General features: G+C 40.8%; 3 protein-coding genes and 1 non-coding gene across 4 annotated transcripts; all 4 read left to right on the top strand.

Annotated features, from left to right (window-relative positions):
- Nucleotides 1-337: 337 nt before the first annotated feature.
- On the top strand, nt 338-3163 carry LOC137127679 (urocortin-3-like). The gene is made up of 2 exons (XM_067504988.1): nt 338-1249; nt 1725-3163. Exon 2 carries the CDS (start codon nt 1737-1739, stop codon nt 2112-2114), a length of 378 nt encoding a protein of 125 aa, XP_067361089.1. The 5' UTR covers nt 338-1249; nt 1725-1736; the 3' UTR covers nt 2115-3163.
- A 3346-nt stretch (nt 3164-6509) lies between these two features.
- cidec (cell death inducing DFFA like effector c) lies at nt 6510-9988 on the top strand. Its single transcript, XM_067506013.1, has 6 exons — nt 6510-6684; nt 7045-7113; nt 7203-7356; nt 7729-7878; nt 8648-8838; nt 9511-9988. Exons 2-6 carry the CDS (start codon nt 7061-7063, stop codon nt 9689-9691), a joined length of 729 nt encoding a protein of 242 aa, XP_067362114.1. The 5' UTR covers nt 6510-6684; nt 7045-7060; the 3' UTR covers nt 9692-9988.
- Nucleotides 9989-11025: 1037 nt separating this feature from the next.
- LOC137128121 (G-protein coupled receptor 22-like) lies at nt 11026-24085 on the top strand. The gene is made up of 2 exons (XM_067505850.1): nt 11026-11479; nt 20641-24085. Exon 2 carries the CDS (start codon nt 20752-20754, stop codon nt 22285-22287), a length of 1536 nt encoding a protein of 511 aa, XP_067361951.1. The 5' UTR covers nt 11026-11479; nt 20641-20751; the 3' UTR covers nt 22288-24085.
- An 806-nt stretch (nt 24086-24891) lies between these two features.
- trnaf-gaa (transfer RNA phenylalanine (anticodon GAA)) lies at nt 24892-24964 on the top strand. Its single transcript has one exon. It is a non-coding gene; the product is annotated as a tRNA-Phe (tRNA).
- The last annotated feature ends 442 nt before the right edge of the window (nt 24965-25406 follow it).

Genomic DNA, 25406 nt, shown 5'->3' with positions numbered 1-25406 from the left:
CTGTTGCAAAGAAGGTCTATAGAAAATGATACTGATTATTAGATTTTGAACCAAGATTGTCATTTCATATTTGAAATACATGAAACAATTGGGTTTCTACCTAAAAGTTTTTTTTTTTATGCAGTTTTCTCCTTTAACTCTGATGACACTATGTTTAATGGCTCTAGCTCCCACTGTAATTCAGGCTGTAGTTAATGTTGAATTTTGTGGATTTTGTGACATAGGCTGCTAGTTAAGATGCCATTTCAGTAACAAACATGTCATATCTTTGCCCTTTGCCTGAGAGTGTTTCACTAAGGTCCTGGTCTAGCCTGAACCATGACATTCCAGTTTGGGACTTGTTCTGTTGAACAGTCCTGATGAGAGTACTATTTTTTTCCTTGCAGTGAACTTATAACCTGTTGAAAGATATTGTTTCTACCCAGTGGTGGAAGCATTTAGTGCTTACAGAAAAAAAGTTCAATAACTGCAGTGTATCAGGTGTGATCCCTCTTTGTAACTGACATTCGATTTCTATACCTGCATTACTAACGGACTGAAATACTGACTGACTATCAGTATTTCAGTCAATGGCATAGGGCTTAATACTTGTAAAAGAAATCTACTCTTCTTTCACATAAAAATGTTTATGAGAATAGCCGTGTAACCTCAGCCAACAATTTAAAATAAGACAGAATTAGAAATTGCTCATTCGCACACACAGATACACAATGGAAACATGAGAATGACCACAAGTTTTTGTTTGTTTTTAATTTGCAGCTTATTAGTATCTTTTCAAATGAAGGTGATGGGCTTTAGTTGATTTGACTGCAGAGTAAATGGTTACAACTATTCAATTTAGGCAAACTATTTTGATTACCATCATGTTATTTTTAGAAAGAGAAAGACGGCAATGAGCATGGAGGAAATTAGATTAAATGAGGGGAAGGCGATGGGGTGTAGAGATGTAAAAGATAACCAGGGAGTGGAAGGGGCAGTGCCACTGCGAAGACTGATGTGGGTGAGTACAAAGCTGTGGACAAGGCAGAATTCTAGTTGAACATCCAACTCTGTGTCATACAGGTCGCTCATCGTGCAGCTCAAGAACCAACAGCAGCAGCAGCAGCAACAGCTGGGAGGCAAAAAATACAGTCATAGGATATCTGAGGGTCAGAGAGAAACGAACATCAGCTGAGCCCTGCTTCACAACAGAGGAGGGAGAAGTGACTTTTGTGAAGTTACTGACTTTTCTAAGGAGTGACACTGTATTGTAAGTATAGAATTATGACACTTGATGGTACCACCGCAGGTTTATATGCATTGAAGTCAAAAAATATGATGTATTAAAGGGTGGGACAAAGTAATAAATGAAAAGGAATGGTAGGTAACTATTGGGTGAATGTACCATCTGGGGATTTAAATCTTTTTATTTTTTATTTTTTGTGTTTTTTAGTGTTTTAATGTCTACCACATACTGCACAATTGATACTTATGTGCACTGGATGTGCACATAAACCTAAACCTGTGTATGTAAACCTTTGTTTGATATTACTCTTAAAATGTCATTTTTTTTTTCACTGTTCCTATCTATGACTCATTTAATTTTTTATTTTGAAATCAGGCCATTCGGTTTTGATTTCATCTGGCATGTCATCACTGAACTTGCCCTGGCAGAACCATAGTTGTGTAATAGTTGTGTGTAATTCTGAGACACTGGTGGACATTTTCTTTGTCTCTCCTCACAGACAGTCCTGACCATGAGGAATGTGGGTGTGTGTTTCTGCCTGGCTCTGCTGCTGCCTTGGTGTGTCCAGAGCCAGAGGAGCAGTCCTGCTCTTGCCAAACTGGATGAAGACACACAGAAGGATGTGCTGGCTGTCAACATCCTAAACCACAGTGGAGTGTTGAACTCTTTGCTCCGGTCAGAGCGTCACACTGTGCTCACGCGAGGACGAGCCCCGCGACCAGCCTCCCAGGTGCCAAAGAGAGCCCAGCAGGGATCCCGCTTCGCCCTGTCTCTTGATGTTCCTACCAGTATCCTTAGTGTCCTCATAGATCTGGCAAAGAACCAGGACATGAGGACCAAGGCTGCGGCGAATGCAGAACTGATGGCCCGAATAGGCAAGAGGAAATGAAAAGCCCCTGGGAGCCATTTGGGAGCTTGAAGAAAATCACACCTCACAGCTGAGTTAACACATTGTGGTACTGGCACCTGGTTAGAAAGTTTGGATGAAAACAGTCATTGCACTTAGCTTCTGTGATTTAGACCTTCACTTTACTTTTATACTTGTCTTAAATAATGTATTCTATGACCTCATTATACACACAAAACACTCTATGGCTGAGAATGATGTAAAGCATAAACTAAAGGACATTGCAAACTACATCAAACGAAGCTGAAGATGGAGCTGGTTTTGTGTCTTGAAGATCGTTCACCTCTGAGTCAGAAACAGTGATCAGGTTCTGAAATCTGTTTCTTGTGTTTGCATGCGTAATCTTGAATTCAAAGAAAACCTTGTTCAATTAAATCCAATATGATAATCACATTTCTATTTTTCAAGTCTAATTCATTTTACTCTGCAGAGCTATCAGCCGCGCTTAGTGTAATTACAAGCATCAGCAACCCATAAAACACGAATGAATGGGTCTGAGCCAAATGAGCCTGCGTCACCCACAGCGTAGTGTGATGTGTGATATCAGGACAAAAACATGGGCAGGATATTGACCTCTGAAGGAACAACAGATCCCTTCTATAGACCTTTGTTCACTAATACTGGATAAATGTGACAAACAAGTCACAGCTATTTTGAGTCTCATCTGTTCTATATTAGTCTAATATTTGTTGCATGATTCATCTGTGCTCCTGCAGTGAGCATGAAATGTGAAGCAGCGCAGTGAAAAAACTGCTCATCTGATTTACATCTGCGTTTGTTCACTTTTGCTCTGGTAATAACCTTGACTTATTTAATGTATCATTCTGTAACAGTGTTGAGCAAATGTAACAGGAAGCCCACAAAATATGATGCATCACTGCTAAACGATTAGATTACAGCACATATAAACTCTAAAGCCCCTCGGTAATGCTGAGAAATAGAGAAAATGAGAAATCAGCCAATATGTGTTAATAAGCTAACCTGATGTTACTGTACTGATCACAAGCAGTGAACCCTAAAGGACATAACATTTGGATTGTTTCCAGAAGCCATAATGTATATTTCAAATAAAGGACTAAAACTTCCACTCATCATTACAAGAGGTTATATATAATAGAAATGTACCCACAGGCTACTCTGTTTTATGTAATGAGCATCCTCTGAAGGCCAGCAGTCTTTATTTATCTGGTTTAGTGGTGTTTAAAGTTGTTTCACAGATTAGCTTGGACAAGTTTACTTCTGCAACAGTAGATGCTAAAATTACAGGAAATAAACTTGGACTGAAGATGTTTTAAACACTGGCAGTAGACACTAACACTGAATAAGCACATATTCTCGACTACTGTGGTAAAGTGCCATGTTGAGGTACTCAAAGAATTGAGTATTTGCATTTAGTTTTACTTTACATACAGTACAGTGTGTCCTCCATTATACTGCAGATGATGAAACACTAATACAGAACATCATTTGTGTAGTATTTGTTATTAGTAATTACCATCCTAATAAAATAAAGCACTGCTATACGTGAAACTACTCAGTGTAATATAAAACTAGTTAAATCTTTTACCCACAAAATGTACATCTGCATCAATAACAAGAAAAAAGGTCACAGAACCAGATTGTGACAGGAATATACCTCTGCTATAAAATAATAACAAAATAACATGACATACCTTTGCATTCAAGGCCTTTGTTTGTGCCTTTTTTTTGTTTTCTTCACATTGTTATTTTACCACCTAAAGAGGTTAAAAACACACAACTGGATGAAAATCTTTTTAGAACCTTATTTTTAGTTTTAAAAATATTTTCCTTATCAACATAATATTTAATCCACCTTTAGTCAGTACAAATGTAGTTTCATCAGAAATCAGTTAATTTATTAAGGGACTTGTGGCTCAGTGGTAGAGCATTGGGATGGGATGCAGAAGGCCGCGGATCAAATCCTACTGAACCAAGTGTGGCCTCGCCCATCCACCAAGGTGCTTGTTCTGAGCCCAGACGAATTAGGAGTGTTCTCAAAACTCATGCCAAATCAACTTTTGTAATTTTCATAATTTTACAACTCTTTTTTCATGTATTCTTTGTACTAGCTGAATGTAGATTATAATTATGTTAGCTTTATGTTACCTTTGCAGGATCGTGCACACAACGTACAAACCTGAGATCCTAACAATGCACATTATCTTGTACAAATGCTATTTTATCATCAGAGGTAACAAAAAGCTGCAGGTCTTTTACCACGGCTCAAATCACTGTAACCGACTGCAGCAGGTGTGTCCTGCCTGCAGTTCGTCGTTTGTCCACACGGTGTCCTCATTGTCCCTCGTCTATCGACTATAGTATGACTACAGCTTTTTAACTCCTAGGTCACAGGTCATGAGGTTAAAGTTTAGCTAAAACTATTACACCTGTTAAAAAAACAATACAGCTCTCCCTGATTATCCACTGACTTCCACACTGGGGAAGTTATTGTTTCAGTGCTGTAGAGCCGCCGCACAGCCTGACGGGAACCAGTTAAATGGCGCACACTGCAGTCGCTAATTAGTCTCATCCAGGTGGAGTTAATAGGTGCTGAGGTGGTGACGGCCCGGGAAAACTCAGGAAAACACGGGGGTAAAGTAAGTTTGAACCTTGTACTCTTTGTTGGTCCAACTTTGTGCTACATGATGTTTGAATGTGCTCAGATGTTGTATAAAATGAGAAACGAGGTGTTTGTTTTATCTGTGAGCAGATGAGTATTCCCCCCCCCCCCCACCATCACCACCATCCCTTTCACAGTTTGTCTTTGTCCAAACATAGTCTGAGATCAAACTACAGCCTTTTGTGGATTAGATGGACGAGATTTGTCCTGCTAAACACATGTAAAACAAACGGGGCAAAATATTTTCCTCACCGAATTCCATCCAGCTTATTGACTTGGTAGTTGTTTGATGACCACAAAAAGCCCAGTCCACCATCTGGTGATCCCCCATTTTAATTTTTCTTCCCTTCCCACATTTTAATTACCAATAATAACAACCCCTTTGACTTTACAGACAGCATGTGTTTGGCATCTTATAAGTGTGACATGAATTAAGGAAAATCCTTCCAATAAGCAAACTATAAGTAATGAAACGTGTAATGTTTTTATTCCCTAGCTCTAGTTGAGGACTGAAGGAGGCCTTTGAGTGTGTATGGTCTGTTGCTCTGCTGTGTGTAAACTCAGACAGCATGAAATGCAGCCACTGGCAATGGCATGCAGATTGTGTAAAACAGCTGCATGTGATGCTGGAAACTGTATTCTCTGGCTTTTTATCTGTACTAAAGTTTACTGCACCACTAAATGGGGCAGTGCTGACTATATTTCTGTTATAGTAGGAAAAGGAAAGATTTCATTTAGATTTATGTCACATGATTTTTATTTCAAAGTTGTAATTGTCACTGTTGCATGCTGCTGATCTTAGATCACCTGTAGCTTTAGTTGTGCAATATAATTTGATAACAGTAACCACACCTTGTACTCATAAGCAGGAATACAAACGCGTATGATTATGTGTTACATTTATGATGCCCTAACTTGGGAAATTTACAAGGGTTGTTCATTTTTAGTAATTATCAATGTCATAGTCTTTTTAACCTATGACCTACACAAAGGCTCAGTGGCATTTTTACCAAAGTTTTCTCAGACTTCAGTTTGTGACAACATGGTATTTTTTTTTTTGAATAATTCTAGTGTAAAGACCTTTTTTTTTAAATACCTCAGGGTCACCAGCTTTTTTTTGTTTTGTTTTTGTGCACTAAAGGAGGAATTTCAACTGCAATAATGCAGCTGTTCCCCTTTTGACTATGATTTATTTTCATTTAGCCTGATGTCAATGTATTTGATTCAATTGAATTTTGTGAAGGAAATTAATTTTTACCACTATCTATTATCCAACTTCATGTTTTATTAATGAAGACTTTGTCATCTTTCAAAAAAAACATATAAATAACCACTGCAATTTTCTGCTGGCACCCCAATACAAATGAAATGAACAAAATGTGCTTTGTGCTGCTCAAGGTATTGACAAATGTACAATGGTCTTTCTAATAACTCTGTGAGTTATGGTTATTGTGGATAAATCACTTAGTTTGTTTACATAGGAACTACATCTTTAGTAGAAATTTAGCTCCAATAGGGGAAATGCTCTCTCATTACCTGGACAAGTTAAACAGAGAACTGCCTTTGTTATTTAGGTGAACTGACCCTTTTAGGATGCTTGGGTAATGTAAGTGATGTAATACTATAACTATATGATAAACTGGTATCCAGGGCTTCCACTGGGGAGGGTCAGTGGGAGTGTTCATGGAGAATTACTCAATTAAGCTGACGACTTGCAACTAGTTCAACAGTCATCAGCACAAAGTTCAGTGACCAAGTAGTGCAAAAAAAACCCCACAGCGAGAAGAGGGCACATTATCACTGCGATTTAGTGGACAAACCAGCAGTAGGAGCAGCACTTCAGGAATAACCACACTTAAGGATCGTATTCGATCAGGACAAGAGCTGAGGAAGTGCCACCTTTCTATAACTGTAAGATTATTTGTTTATTTTTTATTATTTTTTTTTTTTTGTGTGTGTTATAATTTTTGGCCTGTATTTAGTGCCTGGGCACTAAGTATTTTCCTCGACAACTTTAACACGATTTGCCATAATCCTGGCCGACTGTGCCTCCGTAGGTTTCCTTGAATCTACCTCAGTCTAAGTCTTCTTAGTTTGTGATTGGTTAGTGCAGTCACATGTAAGCTAAGCAGTGTTGTTGTGAAGTTCAGCACAGTTAAGAACGGCTGAAGAAAGTTCTCTGACAGTTTGTGTGAGTAACGATACTCCTGTCAGTGATGATGCTTTTATCTTTCTGACGAAGTTGGGTTGCTAACTTTATATCATTTGCAGTTTGTGGTGGTCTTAGATGGATTATGCTATGAAGTCCTTCAGCCTTCTAACTCCGTCTTCTCTCTCAAAGTAAGAACACTGTCGGGTGCACAATAGAATGTATATTATCATTTTAAATGTAATTATTAATTTATTTATTTTTCCCTCCTTCCTTTCAGATGTGTGACAGCAAGTGTGTCAGCCAGTGCTTCCATGACCCAGCAGCTTCTATCGGGCCGAGCTCCTCGGCCGAAACCCTTTAGGGTCACAAATGCTGACCGCAGTGTGAAGAAGGGCATCATGGCAGATGTGCTACTTGACCTGATGAACAAGGTGAGGAGAGGGTCACAAGCAGAGGATGTTGAATGATGATATGATCGAGTGACTCAACGAGCTGAAGGAATTTTTAAAAATCAGATATCGTGGTGAAAGAGGAAGACTCACTGTGTGTCGCTAAAAATATAACACAACGGCCTGTGACTCCCTCACTCACCCTCTCTGATGCTTGTGTGTTTTAAACTCATGCTGGTAAAAGTTCTGAAGACTGAGGTGGGTGTGCCTGTAATTTCTGCTGTGAAGATCTGTCTTTCAGTATGTGACCCCAGGAGGATTGTTGCCTTTTGAGTAAAGCGTGTCTGGCCCCATGACACATTTACTTCCCAAGTGATGCACTCGCAGCACATCTCTTTGTCCCTATTGTCTCAGGTCAGTGACTCATTACACGTACCATGTGTGAGCGCCTTGGTGCTGGATGAAGATGGCACTGGTGTGGATACGGAGGAATTCTTCCAGACACTGCCAGAGAACACGGTCCTCATGGTGCTGGAAAAGGGACAGAAGTGGACCCCACCTCCTGTACGTTTTACGTCTCACATTAGCCATTAGGTGACAGTTGATCATTTGCTCCTTATGTACAGTGAAAAGCACAACACTCGTTATCTGCTTTTTATTCAGCATTTGTTATGCCTGTGATTCTTTCGATGTGGTGACTGGACAGATGCAAAAATATTGGTTTCTTTAATGCGGCAGCCATGAATATGAATGGTACACAGATCTGTGGTCTGAATAACAAAATGTTAAATGGCCACTTGTAAAGCACGGATGTTGCCCAATGACACTTCGTCATGTAGCCAGGAGGGACCGAGAATCAAAACACTGACCCTGTGGTCCGTGGACGACTGCTTTACCTTACAACTAAAAACTACAAATACTGAACCTGACTATTCAGGGAAATTGAATAGCAGCAAATATGTTACCCTTCACACTGAATGGAGGAGTAACAATGATTGTGCAAAGGAACGACAAACGCCAGAGATTAGTTTCTTCCTGTTTTCTTAGAAAAAAACAAATGAGAGACTGGGGTTGAATATTAATCTGACCCAGAGGTATAATAATATTTTAGTGGTGTTCATTGAAAAGCAATTAATTTCCACAGACATTGATGCATGCAGTGATTTGCATTGTATCCCACCCCCACCCCAGCAACATTACCACGACCTCACGCTGACCTTGCTTCGTTGTAATTAGTCTGTGATTATCGTTGTCCTTGGCACTGTGCGCTGACTGAAACTACAATGTTTGTGTGTCTCCCCTTTTCATCTGACTTATGTTTTTTTACTTACAGAACGGCCCCTTTACAGTCCAGCTCAGTGAACGCAAGAGGCAGCACCGGACAGATTTGGCCAAGGTGACCTTTGACCTCTACAAGAACAACCCCAAGGATTTTATTGGTTGCCTGAATGTGAAAGCGACCCTGTACGGTGTTTATTCAGTGTCTTACGACCTGCGCTGTTACGCTGCCAAAAAGATGCTGAAGTGAGTAATAACTGCCTGCCAAATACCCAAGACCTTCTGATATTTTTATGCTTTTGTTTTGAACTGTTATGTAACTTATGTGTCTGCTTTTCCTCATGTTAAAGAATCTCTCTGGTGACTTTACTGGTCCTGACTGATGATACATTTAATAAGTTTCTAAATTTAAAGAGCATCACCACCTTTTGCTATACATCAGCCTTCTAACTATTAAATTATGATTTATTTCCACTGCTTTAACACCGGCATTGTGTGTAGCCTCTATCATGAAGTCATGTTTTACAACCTATGTGTGGGTGGCAATGTTGAAATGGTCAGATATACAGAACAAAAGCTAGGTTTTACTGAAATTAATTTTGAGAGGAGTTATGTCATCACCCATGAGATCTGTTGATTTCCAGCTTTGGCACAGAGCTTTAGTCAGAGAGGATTACATTCTGCAGACTTGTCAAATAGGAGGTTTTTGTGCGGTGAAAGGTTCGTTAGATGTCGCTTTTATGACTCTGAAGTGAGAAGTGATCAGAGGCTCTGAACATTTAAATTTTCTTGCTAGCTGGTGTGGTCTGTAATATTACGAACAGTAATTTAAATGTATGCTGTATGTATATTTAATGTTATTCAAATGCTTTTGAATATCAAAATTTCTATTTATGACCCTTCTCTCTGTGCTTCCAGGGAGGCTCTGCGATGGACCATCTTCTCCATGCAGGCCACAGGCCACATCCTCCTGGGCTCCTCTTGCTACATCGAGCAGCTGCTGGACGAAGAGGAGCAAGCAGAGAAGAGGCTGGCACTGCCGCAGGAAGGCAGGATCAGGCAGCTGCAGAGCATGCTGCTGGGAAAGGTCTCCCAGTGAAGGACTCAAGCTGACAATCGTGGAGACGATGCTGACAATTGTCCATTCTTAGATTTAGGACACAATGTAGATGTCACAGATGAAACCAGTGGTCTTCATCTGGTTTTGTCACTGTATCTTGTGCATTTTGGGAACATGTCAGACATTGTAGCTTTCACTTCTCAGTCATTTTCTTGCCCTGTTACAATTTTTTTTTTTTTTTTTTTTTGTCATGTATGTAGAAGCCAGCATCAAAGCACTTTTACTCACTCCTCTAACTTTCCCTATGGAGATAAATAAATAAAACACTTTTTTACATTTCCGTTTGTGGAATTCATTTCAAGTATCCATAGTGTGTGCATTTTGTTTCTGATCACAGCCAGTGTAATTGTTAACAGGCCCAGCTGTCTCTCCCACGCTTCCCTAATTGTCCCCTGGCCTGCACTGTCCTGTCAGCTGCAGCCTGCCCCTGCCTCAGAAAGTCAAGAGGAAGGAGCAAGAGAGAGCAAGCAGCTGCAGGAGGTGAGGGGATGGAAGCAAACCAGTATGATGAGAGATGAAAAGTTCAGCTGGTGGTAGAAGTGCCACTTTGGCCTTTAAGTCTTGGACGGTGGCAACAAAATACTGGTTTTAGCAAAATTGCCTGCCGGACATATTTCAAACGGGATTGCTAGGTTGAATACCTGCCTGTGATTTGCTTCTTTTTCTTTCTGTATTGGTTTTCTATTGTCTTGATTTTAGAGTCTACAGAATAAAATGGGAGCAGAAAAACCACTGAACAGGGACTTAATCATTGAGCCAGCGTTATTCTTGAAACCTGCTTTTATTGTTCATGTGCTGAACAATATGAGTGTTAAAATGTAATAAAATAAGGAGCTGAAGGAGAATTTGGACATTTTCCTAATGTTGATATTGACATGAATGCATAAACTGTAGATGTGCAACTACACACAACCCAACATAAGAGGAGACACTGGCCATATGCTTGTTGCCTACAGGCTGCTGTTCTTAATGTGCATTCGTTGTGTATTGAACTGAATTTGTATATGTACAATCTTTCTGGTTTGACAGCTTTGTTTAGCAAACTGCTTGATGTCCCCTCCCTCCGGAGGCAGGGTACAGGTGCTCCCCACACGGCAGCTTGTAGCGAATTCAAATAGATGTCATTTAATTTATAATATGTTGTGGAACCAGAGATTTTTTTCCCCATTGTTCTTCCTTTTCAAAGCATAGCATCTGCATTAACCACAATCGCACAACAGACTTTCCAGGAGCCAGACATATATTTATGATACAGAATCTGGATTTTTATACCAAGACATTGTTTTGCAGAGGTGACTAACCTGTTATAACATTTTCAATAGCCTATACATCAAAATGGATGTTATATGATTTTGTCAGTAAACAGGCTCAGACTACCTGGCCCGGTGCATTTAGGTCCAGTTTCACGACATGTGGATCCACACCAGTTCGGACTGGCTTTAAAGTTCTCATTCAAAGACATATAGGGTACTACAAGCACCACAGGCTAATGTGAAGCTTTAAATCGCGTTTGATCTCAATGACCTTGATCCTCTCTGGTACCTCCCTCCCTCCTCCAGTCAGCACGCTCAAGTCATCCTCCGTGGATTCATCAGGAGAGTATCCCTGCAGACCGTGCATCCTCCTCTCCGTCCCACTGTGTTGTGTTGGCTCCTGGTGGTGGAGCAGCTGCTGCTGAGCATGTGCTCGCTGCTCCACAGGACAGACTGGACTCGCTTCCCATCGGCACACGGACGTGGATCGCTGAGAGCTCGGTCCCGAGACGAGGTGAGTAAAACTCAGCTATTTGTGCATAAATCTAGAAGAATTCACTGCAAAATGCTCAGCAGTTGGCACACAGCATCTACCAAAGCAATCCATTAATAACTTAATTTGCCAGTGAAACAAAGACATTTTGTTTGTGAATGTGGACTTGAATATTTACTTATGATAACATCTCTTCAACTTTTGAAAATGCCAGTCTATGTTGAACAATTACACAGCACAGTCACAATTTACAGCATATCGTGTCTTTATCATCTGGGAACATATGTTCATAATGTACCTACTGAATATCGAACTTTGTTGGGCGCACAGCTCCTTGCGCGTTTGGCACACCGCGCTCCACGAAATAACCTATCGATTCAGCAGAGGAATTTAGGTTTCATTAGGAACCTCGGGCTGTATGTGGGAGTAGATGCTTGACACAGTTACGGGCTCCGGGGTTGTGTATTTCTCCCACGCTCCCGAGGGAGTCTTTATACCGCAGTCCGCTGGAAACATTGCACCCTGCATGGCTCCATCTAAGTGTAGTAGTTATCTGTTTGGATGGTGTGTTTGCATTTATGCATTATTGTGCGTGCCAACAGCTTGGGTGACAAACATTCTATAAATATCTTTAAAATGTCTTAAACGTCCTGTAACCTAGTCTCACTGCCACTCAGGATCCGTTTATTGCTAAAGTATGGCTCCATCTACCCTCACTCACTTTGCGATTTCAGGGTGTCATAACCTAAATAGGGCTTAGATTTAATAGTTAACATACAGTGAGAAGACATTTAGGACTGAACTCAGCTTCAACACTGACAGTAAACTAATGACTTTACATCATTTTTACTAGAAAGGCGAGTATTACACTGTTAACAGCTGTGCATATCTTCTGGTTCTGTTATTCCTATTTGTATGTTGAATACCCATGGGATTTTGACTATTGGTTGGCCAAAAAAATAACTACTAGATGTTTGATTTGCATTTTGTAAACCATTTGCAGGAAGACAAACCGTATCCATTAGAGTTTTGTCAGATGGGACAATATGCTGCTCAGCATCCCAGCTCTGCAGTCTCCCTTGACAGATTTGAATAACTCAGATTAATGCTCCCATTCAGTCAACGTCCTTTGTTGTGCAGTTTCTCTCAGCTGTTCATCACAAGCAGCAGTTTGTTACAGAACCAAACAATGAGAAAGCAGCAAGGGACAAAGACAGAGCATGAAAGTGAAACTAAATGCAGGACGACACAGCAGGTGAGATGAGGAGAAACAGAGAAGGCAGGGGTCAGTCGGAGCAGCGTCGCGGGGGAGAAAAGCAAAGAGAAGAAGGGAGAAGTCTTGGTGAAAGCATTTGAGCTGCATCACGGCCATCGCCTTCTTCTGTGTGGACAGCTTTGATTATCAAAATGAAGGAGTGAAACCAAATCCCACGGGACACAGGAAGACAGCATGTGTGTGTTTGATGCATGTATGTGTGTGTGCACAAACATCTTCAAGCAACACCGTCATTTCTCCCAAAGTGAGACTGTCTGTTAAGCACATGTCAGTTGCAGCACACACCTTTTTCTTCTCTTGTTTCAACTTCTTCTATTTTCTGCTTCTTTCCTGGACATGGGTTTTTGATGGCTGGCTATTTCAGGCCCATATTTGAGTTCATCAATAAATAATTCAAGTTTCCGGACAACACAAAGATCCTCAGTGAGAGCCTGGATGATTTGCTCAAACCTGAATTGTCCATTTACCTTTTGGTACCTTTCTTTCTCAATAATGGATTTGTTTCCCCAGTACCAGGAGTATTCTGGTAAATGACTGAAATGACAGTAGGTGCACTCACTCACTGTGGGCAGGTTACTGGTCACATTTATTCTATGTCACCATTTAAAGATATACAAAAATTAAGCATAGTCTCCAATGCACTTTCCTTGGTTTTGCTGTCCCTCATACACTCTCTGTATTTCTCCATTTTTTATGTAGTCCTGCTTACTGTTTCCAACTGCATTATAAAATTAGTCCAAATATTTATGGCTTGGACAGGAATGATAATTGGATTTTTGCATAGAAGGTATAGATGTGTCTTTAACTGCTGCCACATTGGAGGGCTGTAAAAACCCTAGAGAGGCTCAATAGACCAATGGGAATAAATCAGACCCTGTGACCTTGCTCTTGCCCTCACTGTGCGTCTACACTCGGAAGAGTTAAATCAGTGTCTATAAGAAATATGAGCAATTGTGGTAAACATGATAAATGTACTGTACTTGGACTGGTTATTGTTATTGTTACTTGTTATTGTTTTTAAAAAAGCATCACCAACCAATAGGTCACACATTTTAAAAAATGGCTGCATTCCAGTCTTTGTAGTGTGCTGCACTTACTGCATCTGGTTCTTCTTAAAGACATGTTCTAACAAACATAGTGTGTTTTCCAAAATGTCACATCCAGTCAGCTTTCTGTACTGTGCTGCACAGTTGGTTATATGCAGTCACTTTTCAAGATTATTTTTTCATAACAAATAAAAGTGGCATATTGTTTAAATTTACAACCTACAACGCATTTGATGTCAGCACTTAAGATGATGATACTAATCTTGAAAATGAGAACCATAAAGTCGCTGCAGTAGTGGTTCTTGCATTGCAGGTCAAAGCGGTGCTTCGTCTTAGTTCACTAAAGAGTTGATGTGTTTAATGCACCGGATTCAGCAGGGAGTTCTGTTTTCAAAGTGTTTACATTTAATCTACTGGCAGACGGATAATCCCTAAAATTTTAACACCCAGTATTATACTCCAGTGCAGCATCAGAATGAGACTTTCATCCTCTCTGTGTTCACAATCCAGCTAAGACCACTTAAACTCAGCAGGTGTTCTGTTGTACAACTAACTGTTTGTACAAATGGAATATTACATGTGTCTGTGTGTCTCCCAGGCCAACTGTGCTGAGGATGTACAGTGGCCTGCAAGTGTTTTCTCTCCATCAGAGAGAGCGTTCAAATAACAGCTTGATGTCTCAGGGAGCCTGCACACGATGCACATTTGCACACTGGCCTTTTAATATTTTTAAGGCCAGTCGTTGCCATAATGCAGTCTCTAGCCATTACCCTAACTTTAATCATCACAACTGAGTGCTACATACACAGACATGCTGCTGGTGGTGGAGGGTATGTACATGTTCTTTGTTTCATAGCTACATCATTCCCACTCACTACAGACTCCCAGGCTCAAATGCTGTTGTTTCTATTCCTGTACACTGCTTTGTCTTAAGTAATGGCTTGTTACAATCAGCAATCTGTTAAGCTTTGTGTTGGCACAGTCTTGACAAGTGATTGAAGCTGCTTTTTTGATACAAAACGGGCAACAATCAGACTCATGGATGTCAGACATTGATGAAAGAGTTTATCATTCGCCTTTTGCAGTGGTTGCAACAGTCACATCAATGTATACAGTATGTGATGGGTTTAGAAAGTCATTGCAATTGCATTAGAATAAAATAGAATTTATGTATTTTTGTACGCCTGCCCTAATTATTTACTACTTCCTTTCTATGACAATCTTTTCTTTACTGACGACTGACTCTCCCAACAACACTCTTCCTGCATGAACAGGAACTTTATACTGTCCTTACAGCTGCCCTCAGCTGAGTTGACGGTCTGATTAGATTTTCAGTCACCTTCCTGCATAACTTTGCATCTTAATGATGAAAAAATGAATTTCATCAACCTGCTATAGCCCAGATACATGTTCATGTTCAGAGTTCCTGTCAGCATGTATGTGTAACATTCATTGAAAAGAAGTAGATGCATGTGGATATATTTGATGATTAACGACACAGCTTTGATATTAAAAGTAGCTTTGTCAGCAGTGTGGCTTAAACGCTTTAGCAACTTAATGTTGGAGGTGACCTGATGTTTTCATGTAGCGCCACCATCAGGTCATGGGGTACATCTCTGCAGTACTGTGGCTTATGGCTAAATAGGGGCAAAGATAATCGTACTCCTATCAGCTTTTTTTTTCAGTGATAATAAATCAATTTTAGCATGCTGCTAAACTAAACTAAGATGGTGAAATAGTGAAAAATTACCTATAAACATCAGCATAACCACTGTGCCTGTATCGTAAGTAGGGCCTCACGGCGAGTTGTCCGTGGCTCCTAGTCGTGTTACATAATTTATTAACAATAATTACAACAGAGTATTTAAAAGTAACCTTTCAAATGATCATAATCATCATTAAGTGTTGTCTGGAGCTGCTCAGGTTGCCACCGGTAGCACACATGATGCAAACAGTCTAATATAACCATGATCTTTTTGTAGTTGTAGCCGAAAATGATTAAAATTTTTGACGGTATTTATACAAAAGTCATACATTAAAATGTATTCACCACTTCTATTAATGTATTCTTCATCTGCATTCCTGTCCTCTCACTTGATATCATTTTGACAACCTGTTACATCAGCTTGTCTCACAGGAATAGCAAGACTATCTTCACTGCCGTTCATCTTTTTACTCTTTTGTGCTGCTTCTTCTGGGAAATGCTGAAGTGACTGGAGCTGTTCAATTATGCATGCTAAACAGTGTCTTGTCACACAATTTCTGGCTCCTATGCCATAGGGGAAAAGGTTATAGAGCATCATTTAGATCAGGATGTGGCATGTTACTTTGTGAATTCACCCCCCACGATGAGGCTTTGCTGCACGGTGAGTGGGAATGAATCTATTATATTATCTGATCAGCCCAACAGACTGTGGTATTCAGGAGTTTTTGTGATGTAGTGATTTAAATTTTGATTGCCCTTATTTGAAACCTGATGTCTTATCAGTGCAGGTGATTCTTCCCAGAATAGCTTTCTACAAGCCACAGGGAGCAGATCTAAATTGTTGCATTCATATCTGACAGCTCCAGGAAAGAAACGAATAGTAATCAGCAAAATATGAGCAAACTAAAGGGAGCAATTCTGATTTTGCAATCAGAATCTCCATTTGATGAAGATACTATTGTTAGCATTATGTAGTATTTTGACCTATAAATCTACCATGTAGCTTCCAAATTGCTAAAAAGTCTGGTTTATCATAAAAAAATGGGCTTGCTACCAGGCATCAAAACAAAATGACAAAACAAGCTTCCATAAACAGTACTCATTAAAAAATTACTTGAATTGTTGTGTAGTTGTGCTAATATGACACAGAACATTTTTGCAAATTGTGCTGAAAATATCAGACTGTAGACAGATAACATAAGATCAGTTTATTATTATTATTGTGTTCAGAAAGTATGGCACCACTGTACGTAGCTTTCTAAAAGAATCAATTCTGCTTCAAGGTTTAGTATTTTTAGAAATACACTGTTTTGCTTTGTTGCCAAGAGAAAGATGAGAAGATTGATTTTATGAACAGACCCTATGATGAACATAAAGTGACAGCTGAAGTGTCAAACTGGTAAACAATTTAAAAGACAAGTTCCATATGTTACAACATTGAGACTTTTCTATTCACCTTTCAAATTGTCAGCCAGCCTGGCTTCTCTTTTGCAATGGAGCCACAGTGCTCTAGTGCCCCAGATGCTCTGAATCTGCATTGCTTTGTAAAGCGATCAGGAATATGACGTTCACTTGCAGATATGTAAGATCTTCATTTTATTTACATCAGTTTAGACAATATTATGTTAAAATGTGTAATTTAGATGTTTTATAATGAAGAAACATGTCACAGAGTGGAGTAGTGTATCTGGCTGATGCGATTTTTTGGTCAACTGTGTGATTTTTTTGGAGCTCTGTGACAAATTCGAACAAGCTTTAATCCAAGCTGCAGGCTGAGACAAATCAGGAATACGATTTATTGTTAGTTTTAGCATCTGTATGGGGATTGTGAGCAATACCATTATTGAGAAAATTTCACGAAATTACCCTTTAACTGTTTAACTCAGGCTCTGAATGAACAATTCCAGTTTTTCAAATGAGATCCTAATAATAAAATCTTCAAAAAACTCACTGCACGTGATTTCTGGGTTCTCAACATTATGAGATCCTCTCTCGGGAAAATGCGCAGCTCTCTCTCATCCGACAGACCAATGGGAGAGACTATTGCTGATATCACCTTGATGTGACCTTTTCCATGTTATATGTACATGTTACATGTTACATGTTACATATACAAGACAGTGAATTAAAAAAAAAAAACATGATGCAACAGGCTTTGTAAACATGGATGTTCTGCCATTGTTCTTTGCAAATCCTCTCAAGCTCAGACAGGTTGGATGGGACCGTCAGTTTCCAAGTCCCTGCTGCTGAATGGGCAGGTCATAGGCAGTGCCTGGTTTCCCCAAGACAAAACATTTGCAATTGAGACCAAACAGTTCAATCTTGGTTTCATCAGACCAGAACATCTTGTTCCTCACAGTCTAATAGTCCTTCGGGTATTTTTTCTGCAAGTGGGCTTTCATGTGTTTGCACTTAGGAGAGGCTTCCGACAACCACTGCCTTAAAGCGCAAATCAGGCTGCAGTGATAGTTTCTCCCAACTTTCTCCCATCAACAAAAAGTATCTTTGGAGTTCAGTCAGACTGACCATCGGGTTCTTGTTCATCTCTCTTACTAAAGCTGTTGTACCCCAAGTGTTCAGTTTGGTCAGGCGACCAGGTCTTGGAAGAATACTGGTTGTGCCAAACCTCTGAATTGTGGATGCCACTCCTGAGAACCTGCAGTGCAGCACAATGTTTTGTAGCCTTTCGCAGATCTGTATCTTGCAATAACCCTGTTTCTAAACTCTGCAGGCTTTGACTTCTTGGCTTTTTCTCTAATACAGTATGTATTGTCTGCTGAGTGAGGCTTTCTATAGGGAGGTGTGTGCCTTTCCAAATCATGTCTAATCATTTTAATTTACCACAGGTGGACTCCAGTCAAGGTGTAGGAAGATCTTAGCAACAATCAAGAGAAATGGGAGGCACTTGAGCTAAATATCCAGTGTATGATATTTCAGTTTTTCCCTTTTCATTTTTTTGCATTTCTAAAATTATTTTTATGTTGTCATTATGGAGTATCAGTATGTAGTGTAGATTAATAAGGAAAAAAAACTTGAATGAATGTAGTATCAGGCAGCAACATGATTGGGTCTGAAAACATTCTTTTCTAGGAATGGCAACATCTGTTCACCTTTCCTGTCCAAAGCATCTAACCTGTGCAGTCATTATAAAGCCTTTTATTCAGACAATCATGAGTGGAGTCTTTTGGGACTCAAATGGTCTTTTGAGGACCGAAGGCAACCAGGAAACCAGCACCAGCAAGAGCAAGGCTGATGTAAGCGTTTAGAGTGGAAAAAAATGTTACCTCTGCCTCTTGGGACTTATTGTTTACCAGTCCTGCCTGCTCGCCTTTCTTTTCTACTTCCTTTCCGCACTCGCACATTTTGTGTAATCTGCCTCAGTGCTCCAACAGGCTTTTCTGATGTTCTACCTACAGGTGGTATATACCTGCTTTAAACAAGAATCCCTCACTTCTCCAAAAAACCTGCTTCCATTTCCATTGCTATTCCACTCCCGTCCTTCCATCAACCTACTCCCCCCACCCCCACCCCCTTGTCCTTGCTTTCCCCATTTTCGCTTCTACTGCAATCAGCTAGTCTTACTCACACCCTGACCAGCTGGAATCCTCCAACATGAGTCAACCAAAGTGGCTGCAGGGCATTGCTTATTCGGTGCTCATAATTTTTTTCTGTCACGTTTTGTTTTTGTTTTTTCGCTAACTTTATTTTTTCCCAGTATCCCTCCTTTCATTGCTACATACATCCCCAACAGATATAGTATGTTTTGCAGTTGTTACAGTTTTAAACCCAAGCCACGAATGTAAATCTGACAACTGCTTCCTCACAAGTCATCAGCCGAATAAATGGAGTGTCAGTCATTTTCTAAATTGACGATTTGATCCACAAGCACCACAGCTGGATTGACTTTTTTATCTGAGCCTAAGGCCTCCTTTGTTGTCCAAAAACAATTAAAGTCACATCAGCCAGACACACAGCTCCACTGTGAAACTTTTTTCCATAACATTTGAGCAACATATTTTTACCAAATGTTGCACTAAAAGCTCAGAAGCTCCAACACACGAAAGTCAATAGAGGCAATATTCAGTACATAGGTAGATGTTTTTTTTTTACCATTGACATTTGGATTCAGCATTCAACAGGCCAATAAAAAGCCTCCAGTATGTGTATGTTGTGCTTCCTCGATGGGAATGTAACATGTTCTTAGCTCTTTTTGCTGTTGAGAGAGTCCTAACTTTACTATCCTACTCTACCACCTCACTGTCACTAACTTGGTGTCACCAAACAGCTCGTTGTCATACATTTCAATGTTATAGCACCTGAGACCTCATTTATATAGACCCTTGTAGCGTGGTTGCCTTGGCAACAGAAACGGGGAGAAAATGAGTCCATCACTCTGCCGGATTTTTTTGCTGCCAGGGTGAAGTTGTACAGAGGTTGATAGTTGATTTACTGTGTTGTTTGTTTCCTGCACTCTTTACTCATACAGTGGGTTTGCCATCAAATGTTTGAAACACTTGATGCTGAGATTTCCATCTTGTCATGACTCTTCAGTCATGAACTTAATCGAACTAGTCATTAGTTTTTATGAGATCTTGCAGCACTTACTAATACATCCTTTGGCTGTGGTGGTATTTTAAATAAATCATGCAGTCGCTGCAGCTGGCAAAGCCAAGATCATAAGCAATTTTGTTGAATATGTTGTTTTTACTGATTCACTGAGAGGGCAGTTGATTGCCTGCAAGTCTGACTACTTAGCTTCATTGAGTTTGCCCAGTACCGAGCTTCAGTACCCATTAGTGATAGCCGAATGTGGTGGTGTGTGGTTTGTGACAGCTTGTGTGCAGGTCTCAGGCTGTGACTGAGCCAAAATGGTAATCAGAGATACTGATAGGAGACAGATTGAAAAGAGGATGGATGCATAATGCAGCAGATGCTGGGCTTGATTGATTGATTGGTTGATTGATTGATTGATGGACAGATAAAAAGAAAGAAAGAAAGAAAGAAAGAAAGAAAGAAAGAAAGAAAGAAAGAAAGGTATTTCTCCGCATGTATTTTGACTTTTCTATCTAAAGTTATGCTAAGATGATAATGTGTTTTGATTTTCTCCTTTACAGTTATTTTCTCATCTGTCTGTATTGTGTTCCCCTCTTCCTAGCACTGTCACCAAGCTGTTACTCACCCCTGCATCATGGAGGCTCAGCCTGGTGCATCATGGGAACTCATCAGTGGTCTGACAGATACAATTTATGAGGACTGAGAGGTCATCATGGACAGCTACACCACAGGCCCAGCCACCACTGACTGGATTGGGATGGCGGCCAGCCTGGAGGGAATCCGTGAGGAGCAGGAAGGAGGTGGCTCACTCAGCAACTCTGTGTCCTGGCACATGCCGTACTCACTGGGGTTTCAGGTTTCACTCACTGCCTTCCTCGTGCTGGAGTTGGTGTTGGGTTTCAGCAGCAACCTGACTGTCCTCGTATTGTACTGTTCTCAGTCCAATTTGGTGGACTCAGTGAGCAACATGGTGACTGTCAATCTGCATGTGCTGGATGTGGTGTTATGTGTGCTGTGTCTGCCCCTCACAGTCGTGGTGATTCTTCTGCCTCCAGGACCAAACCTGGCTTTGCTCTGCTGCTTCCATGAAGCCTGTGTCACTTTTGCCAGCGTTGCCACTGCCATCAACATCTTGGTTATCAGCTTGGACCGGTACGACATTTCAGTGCGGCCGGCCAACAGGCTGCTGACAACACGAAGAGCAGTGCTGCTCCTGGCGGCTGTTTGGGTTACTTCAGTAGCCGTGTTTTTTCTCCCATTCCTCGAAGTACAGTGGTCCAGCGGAGAGGACTTACAGGAGAGTGCAGAGGTGACACCCTTGTCTTTGTCCTCACATGGCATCAGTGCAACAGTGGTGCCAGCATGGCGTAACAGGACACTGCTGTGTGTTGGAGGGCAGGACTATCACACAGGTCTGGGTATGTATTACCATCTTATCCTGCAGGTGCCCATCTTCTTCACCACTGTGGCTGTCATGTTGTTTACCTACTCCAGAATCCTGAGAGCTTTAAACATCCGTATTGGGTCCCAAATGAAGAAGAGCCAACGATTCAGGAGCCCCTCCTGCAAGGGGCATCACAAAAGGCAGAAAAAAAAGAAAGCAGGGGTCAGAATGCTCCAGGGCACAGAGGTAGGGCAGGAGCAGGGCGCCACAGATGACAGCAAACACCTCAGCCACCCTCCAGTTGTTCCTTCCCCCTCCCCAACCCCGACTGCTACCTCTCCCCCTGCGGTGTCCTCGTCAGCCCCGCTCATCACCTCTGACACTGGTGCAGCTACTCCCATGCCAGCCACCATGGGTGTCCAGGCATCCGTCTCAGCCATCATTGCTTTGCGGCGGGCAGTGAGGCGACATCGTGATCGACGAGAACGACAGAGGCGGGTGTTCAGGATGTCCCTCATCATCATCACTACATTCCTGGGTTGCTGGGCTCCTCTTTCTGTGACAAACATGTTAATACTTGGCATTGGCCCCAGTGATGCCCTGGTGAGCCTGCGTCTCTGGTTCCTAGCCCTGGCTTATGGCACCACTGTCTCCCACCCTCTGCTCTATGCATTCACCCGACAGAAGCTGCGGCGTGCCCTTCGTGCCAAGGTTAAGAAGAGGGTGGTGTCCTTACTCCAAGTAGACCCTTCACCAGGGGGCACTATCATACACAACTCCTGGGTGGAAAACAGAAAAACCAGCCGGCAGGTGCGGCTGGAAGCAAGCGAAGGTACTGACCGCTACCTGGCTGAGGCCCTGTGAGAGGACACACGTGGGTTAGCCAGTATAATTAAAAACCAGAACAGAGTCACAGGTGTGTTTCATTATGAAACTCACTGGTGTGTGAAGTTGGTAAAAGAAATTTCCGAACGTTTCCACCTCTGGGAGATGTTTTAATGTTACCACCAGCAGCAAGCCTTGGTTAACACAGCTATCTTTAACCTTTAGGCAGCAGTGGAGGCAGGATGCTGATGTTGCTGTGGTTCACAGTGAGCTGAAGAAAGTCATACAACAAAAGACACACAAGTGTATATAATTTGCACTCTGTCAAAAACTGAAGTCTGTTTACATGTGGACTTGTATGATAGAGCGTTCTTGTAGTGGTGCTTATATAACCTCTCCAAAGAATGTGTTTAGCAAGCAAAGGATCCCACTCGAATGCCCCAAGGCAGCTTTAAAAATCGTTGATACACCGAACAAATAAATACTCTAAAAACGCTCTGAATTAATTTCATACAGTCTCTGTCCTAATTCAGCTCTATACATTTCGCCAAATAATATGTTCACATGATTGTTCCAGTGTTGCATAATTACAGGCAAGACACTCTTGACTGCTACATGAAAGATGATGTTTAGGTGTAAATGTGTCAGAGAAAGTCCACAGAGAGCAGGAGAGGAACCAGTCACAGGACAAATAAAGTGGGACATATTAGACCTTTGCATTAGCTTAAGTATGTGTTCCAATGTTACAGTGTTTACATAAAATATTATTGATGTTTTGCATATACTGCAGGGAATAGGAAAGCACATAGTCTAAAGGGATAGTTTGACACATTGGAAATACACTAATGTGCTTTCTTACAGTGAATTTAAATATCGCTCTTATGCCTAGATGCTAATGAAGCCAAAGCAGCTGCCTGTTAGGGTATGTGAGCTAGCTTGGCCCTGTCAAAATCCAAAAACTTTCACACTTCCACTTTTGTATGGATCAAAACAAATAAAAAAAGATATCATGTGTATATAAGAGCTGTATTTTGTTTTCCCATGACTGGGCCTGGCTATTTCCAGTCTTTATGCTAAAACAGTCACCAGACACACTCTAACACTGGTATCTATTCTTTCGGCATCAGAGAGAATAAATGTTTTCCCCAAATGGAAAACTATCCTTTTAAATTGATGCACATGTATCTTATGGTTAATTTAATATTGACTGAGTTATAATTAAAGTCATCTGGCCAAAGTAGCGTATTTTGATCAAATTTTACAGCAGCATCTAGCTGTATACAGCAATTCCAGTAGCAAACGTCTAAAATTACAAACAGTAACTGCTGAGTTCAGTCAACATTTCAGATTAAGAAATTAAGAAAAATGAAAAACATTCACTGCAGGTTTATTGTTTTGGGTTGTATTATATTTACGGTGTCCCTGTGGCTTAATTAGGGCTTTTGCCCAGAATACTCCTTTGAAATAGCACATGTACATGATGTAAATATGGATCAGATCTGGATTTATTATATGTGAAATCTACAGTGCAAGTCACTTGGTATATGTTGTACTATAAACTTTTTTTTTTTAATTAGAGGAGTGGGGTCAGTCCTCTGGTCCCAAGAGTCGACTCAACCTCACAGTGCCCCGCAAACACACGAGAGTAACAACAGTGCGTGGTTGCACACACACAATTGAATTGCTCTCGAATGTAAAAAAATATATACATAGGCTATTATATGTACACCAAGAATAGGCATTGCTATCTTTGCGAATGTTCTTCGAAGTGGTGTTGTTTAAGGTTTTTTGTGAATGTGTCACCATGCAAAGTTTGATTATGTCAATAAATATGAAACACTGATCTACACATTTATGGCATTTTTACTGGGCTCATGTGCACATTCTAAAAAAGACCAAATATATAAATGTAAAAATACTAATAGTAAAAAGCCTGAAGCAAGAGGTTCTCAGACTTCGTTTGGCTAAAATAATTGGTCAGTATGGGGCTCTATCCTTATGGCTCACATGATTATTCCCTTGGTACCTGAAGGAACACCAAGTCCTCCAGGACAACACCAAACCTTATTGCAATAAATAACACCCTGTGCTGAGCAGAGAGGCTGCTTTTGTACACGGTATACTGTGTGCATTTGTTGATTTATTACAATCAGAAGATCACAGAAAGATATAGAGTAGGCGGCTATGCTTCTATGTGTTAATTTTAGCAGTCTTGTCCCTGTTGGTATGTTAAAATCTAATTTTACTCTATAGGTTGATGCTCACTGGTGGGAAGCCATCCCTCACTGTTTCAGGGGGTGTATTCAGTATAGGCACTGTTCACTTAAGTACAGTCAAGTTAAACTGCACATTAGTTAAAAAGCTGCCGAAACGCTGTTTGAAAACTTGCGTGGGCTTTTATCTGCGTGGGAGGGAGGCGCTGCAGACCTCCACAGTATAGGAGGAATAAGGTCATCCACGTGGGATGGAGCCTGCAGCACTTAAACGTGGTGAAAACAAACAGCCTATTGCCTGCACTTCTTCTGATGATTGTTTTCTTTTCTGTTTTAAAATAATAAAATTCGTATCAATTAACTCCTTAGTTGACTACTGAAGTATAAAAAAGAACCAACTAGGAGACAATGCTGGACGGTTTCCACGGCAGCCGAAATAGCTCAGTTGGGAGAGCGTTAGACTGAAGATCTAAAGGTCCCTGGTTCGATCCCGGGTTTCGGCAGCTTTTACTTTAAAAACAGCATAGACCACCTGTCTCACTTTAGTCCAGCGTATTTAACCGGCCGGACCGCTAGTGCTGAGATAAAAATCCGACCGGAAATCCAAATCTACAACCACGTGTGAAGTGCAAAGAACTGAATTTGCATCGAAAAGCACCTATTGTACTGCATATTTTTTAGCCCATGTTGCATATTTTTCACTTAAACCTTTAAACGTACATTTATCTTTTTATGAAAGACTCCGCAAAGTACTTGAGTGACATTTACAGAAAAAAATAAGCACTTTTAAAGTAATTTTGTTCTCCACCAATTATGCAAACATCGGCGCACCTTGCTCCGCAAAGTGACAACACAGATTGAATTTAACGTGCGGGGAGAATAATTACAAACCGGTAACGACACATGAAGAGTCAGCATGATGTACTGACAACACGCCTGTCATTT

The sequence above is a fragment of the Channa argus genome, chromosome 5 (genome assembly GCF_033026475.1).
Source record: "Channa argus isolate prfri chromosome 5, Channa argus male v1.0, whole genome shotgun sequence".
NCBI lineage: Eukaryota > Metazoa > Chordata > Actinopteri > Anabantiformes > Channidae > Channa > Channa argus.
Note: the sequence above shows the minus strand (reverse complement) of the source record. Positions and strands in the feature narration are given on the sequence as shown.

Bases quoted from the DNA above. Each gene is read 5' to 3' on its own strand.
- LOC137127679 (XM_067504988.1), top strand. From the start codon at position 1,737: ATGAGGAATGTGGGTGTGTGTTTCTGCCTGGCTCTGCTGCTGCCTTGG.
- cidec (XM_067506013.1), top strand. From the start codon at position 7,061: ATGGATTATGCTATGAAGTCCTTCAGCCTTCTAACTCCGTCTTCTCTC. The intron at 7,114-7,202 runs GTAAGAACACTG...CCTTCCTTTCAG, and splicing joins ACTCCGTCTTCTCTCTCAAA to ATGTGTGACAGCAAGTGTGT. The intron at 7,879-8,647 runs GTACGTTTTACG...TTTTACTTACAG, and splicing joins AGAAGTGGACCCCACCTCCT to AACGGCCCCTTTACAGTCCA.
- LOC137128121 (XM_067505850.1), top strand. From the start codon at position 20,752: ATGGACAGCTACACCACAGGCCCAGCCACCACTGACTGGATTGGGATG.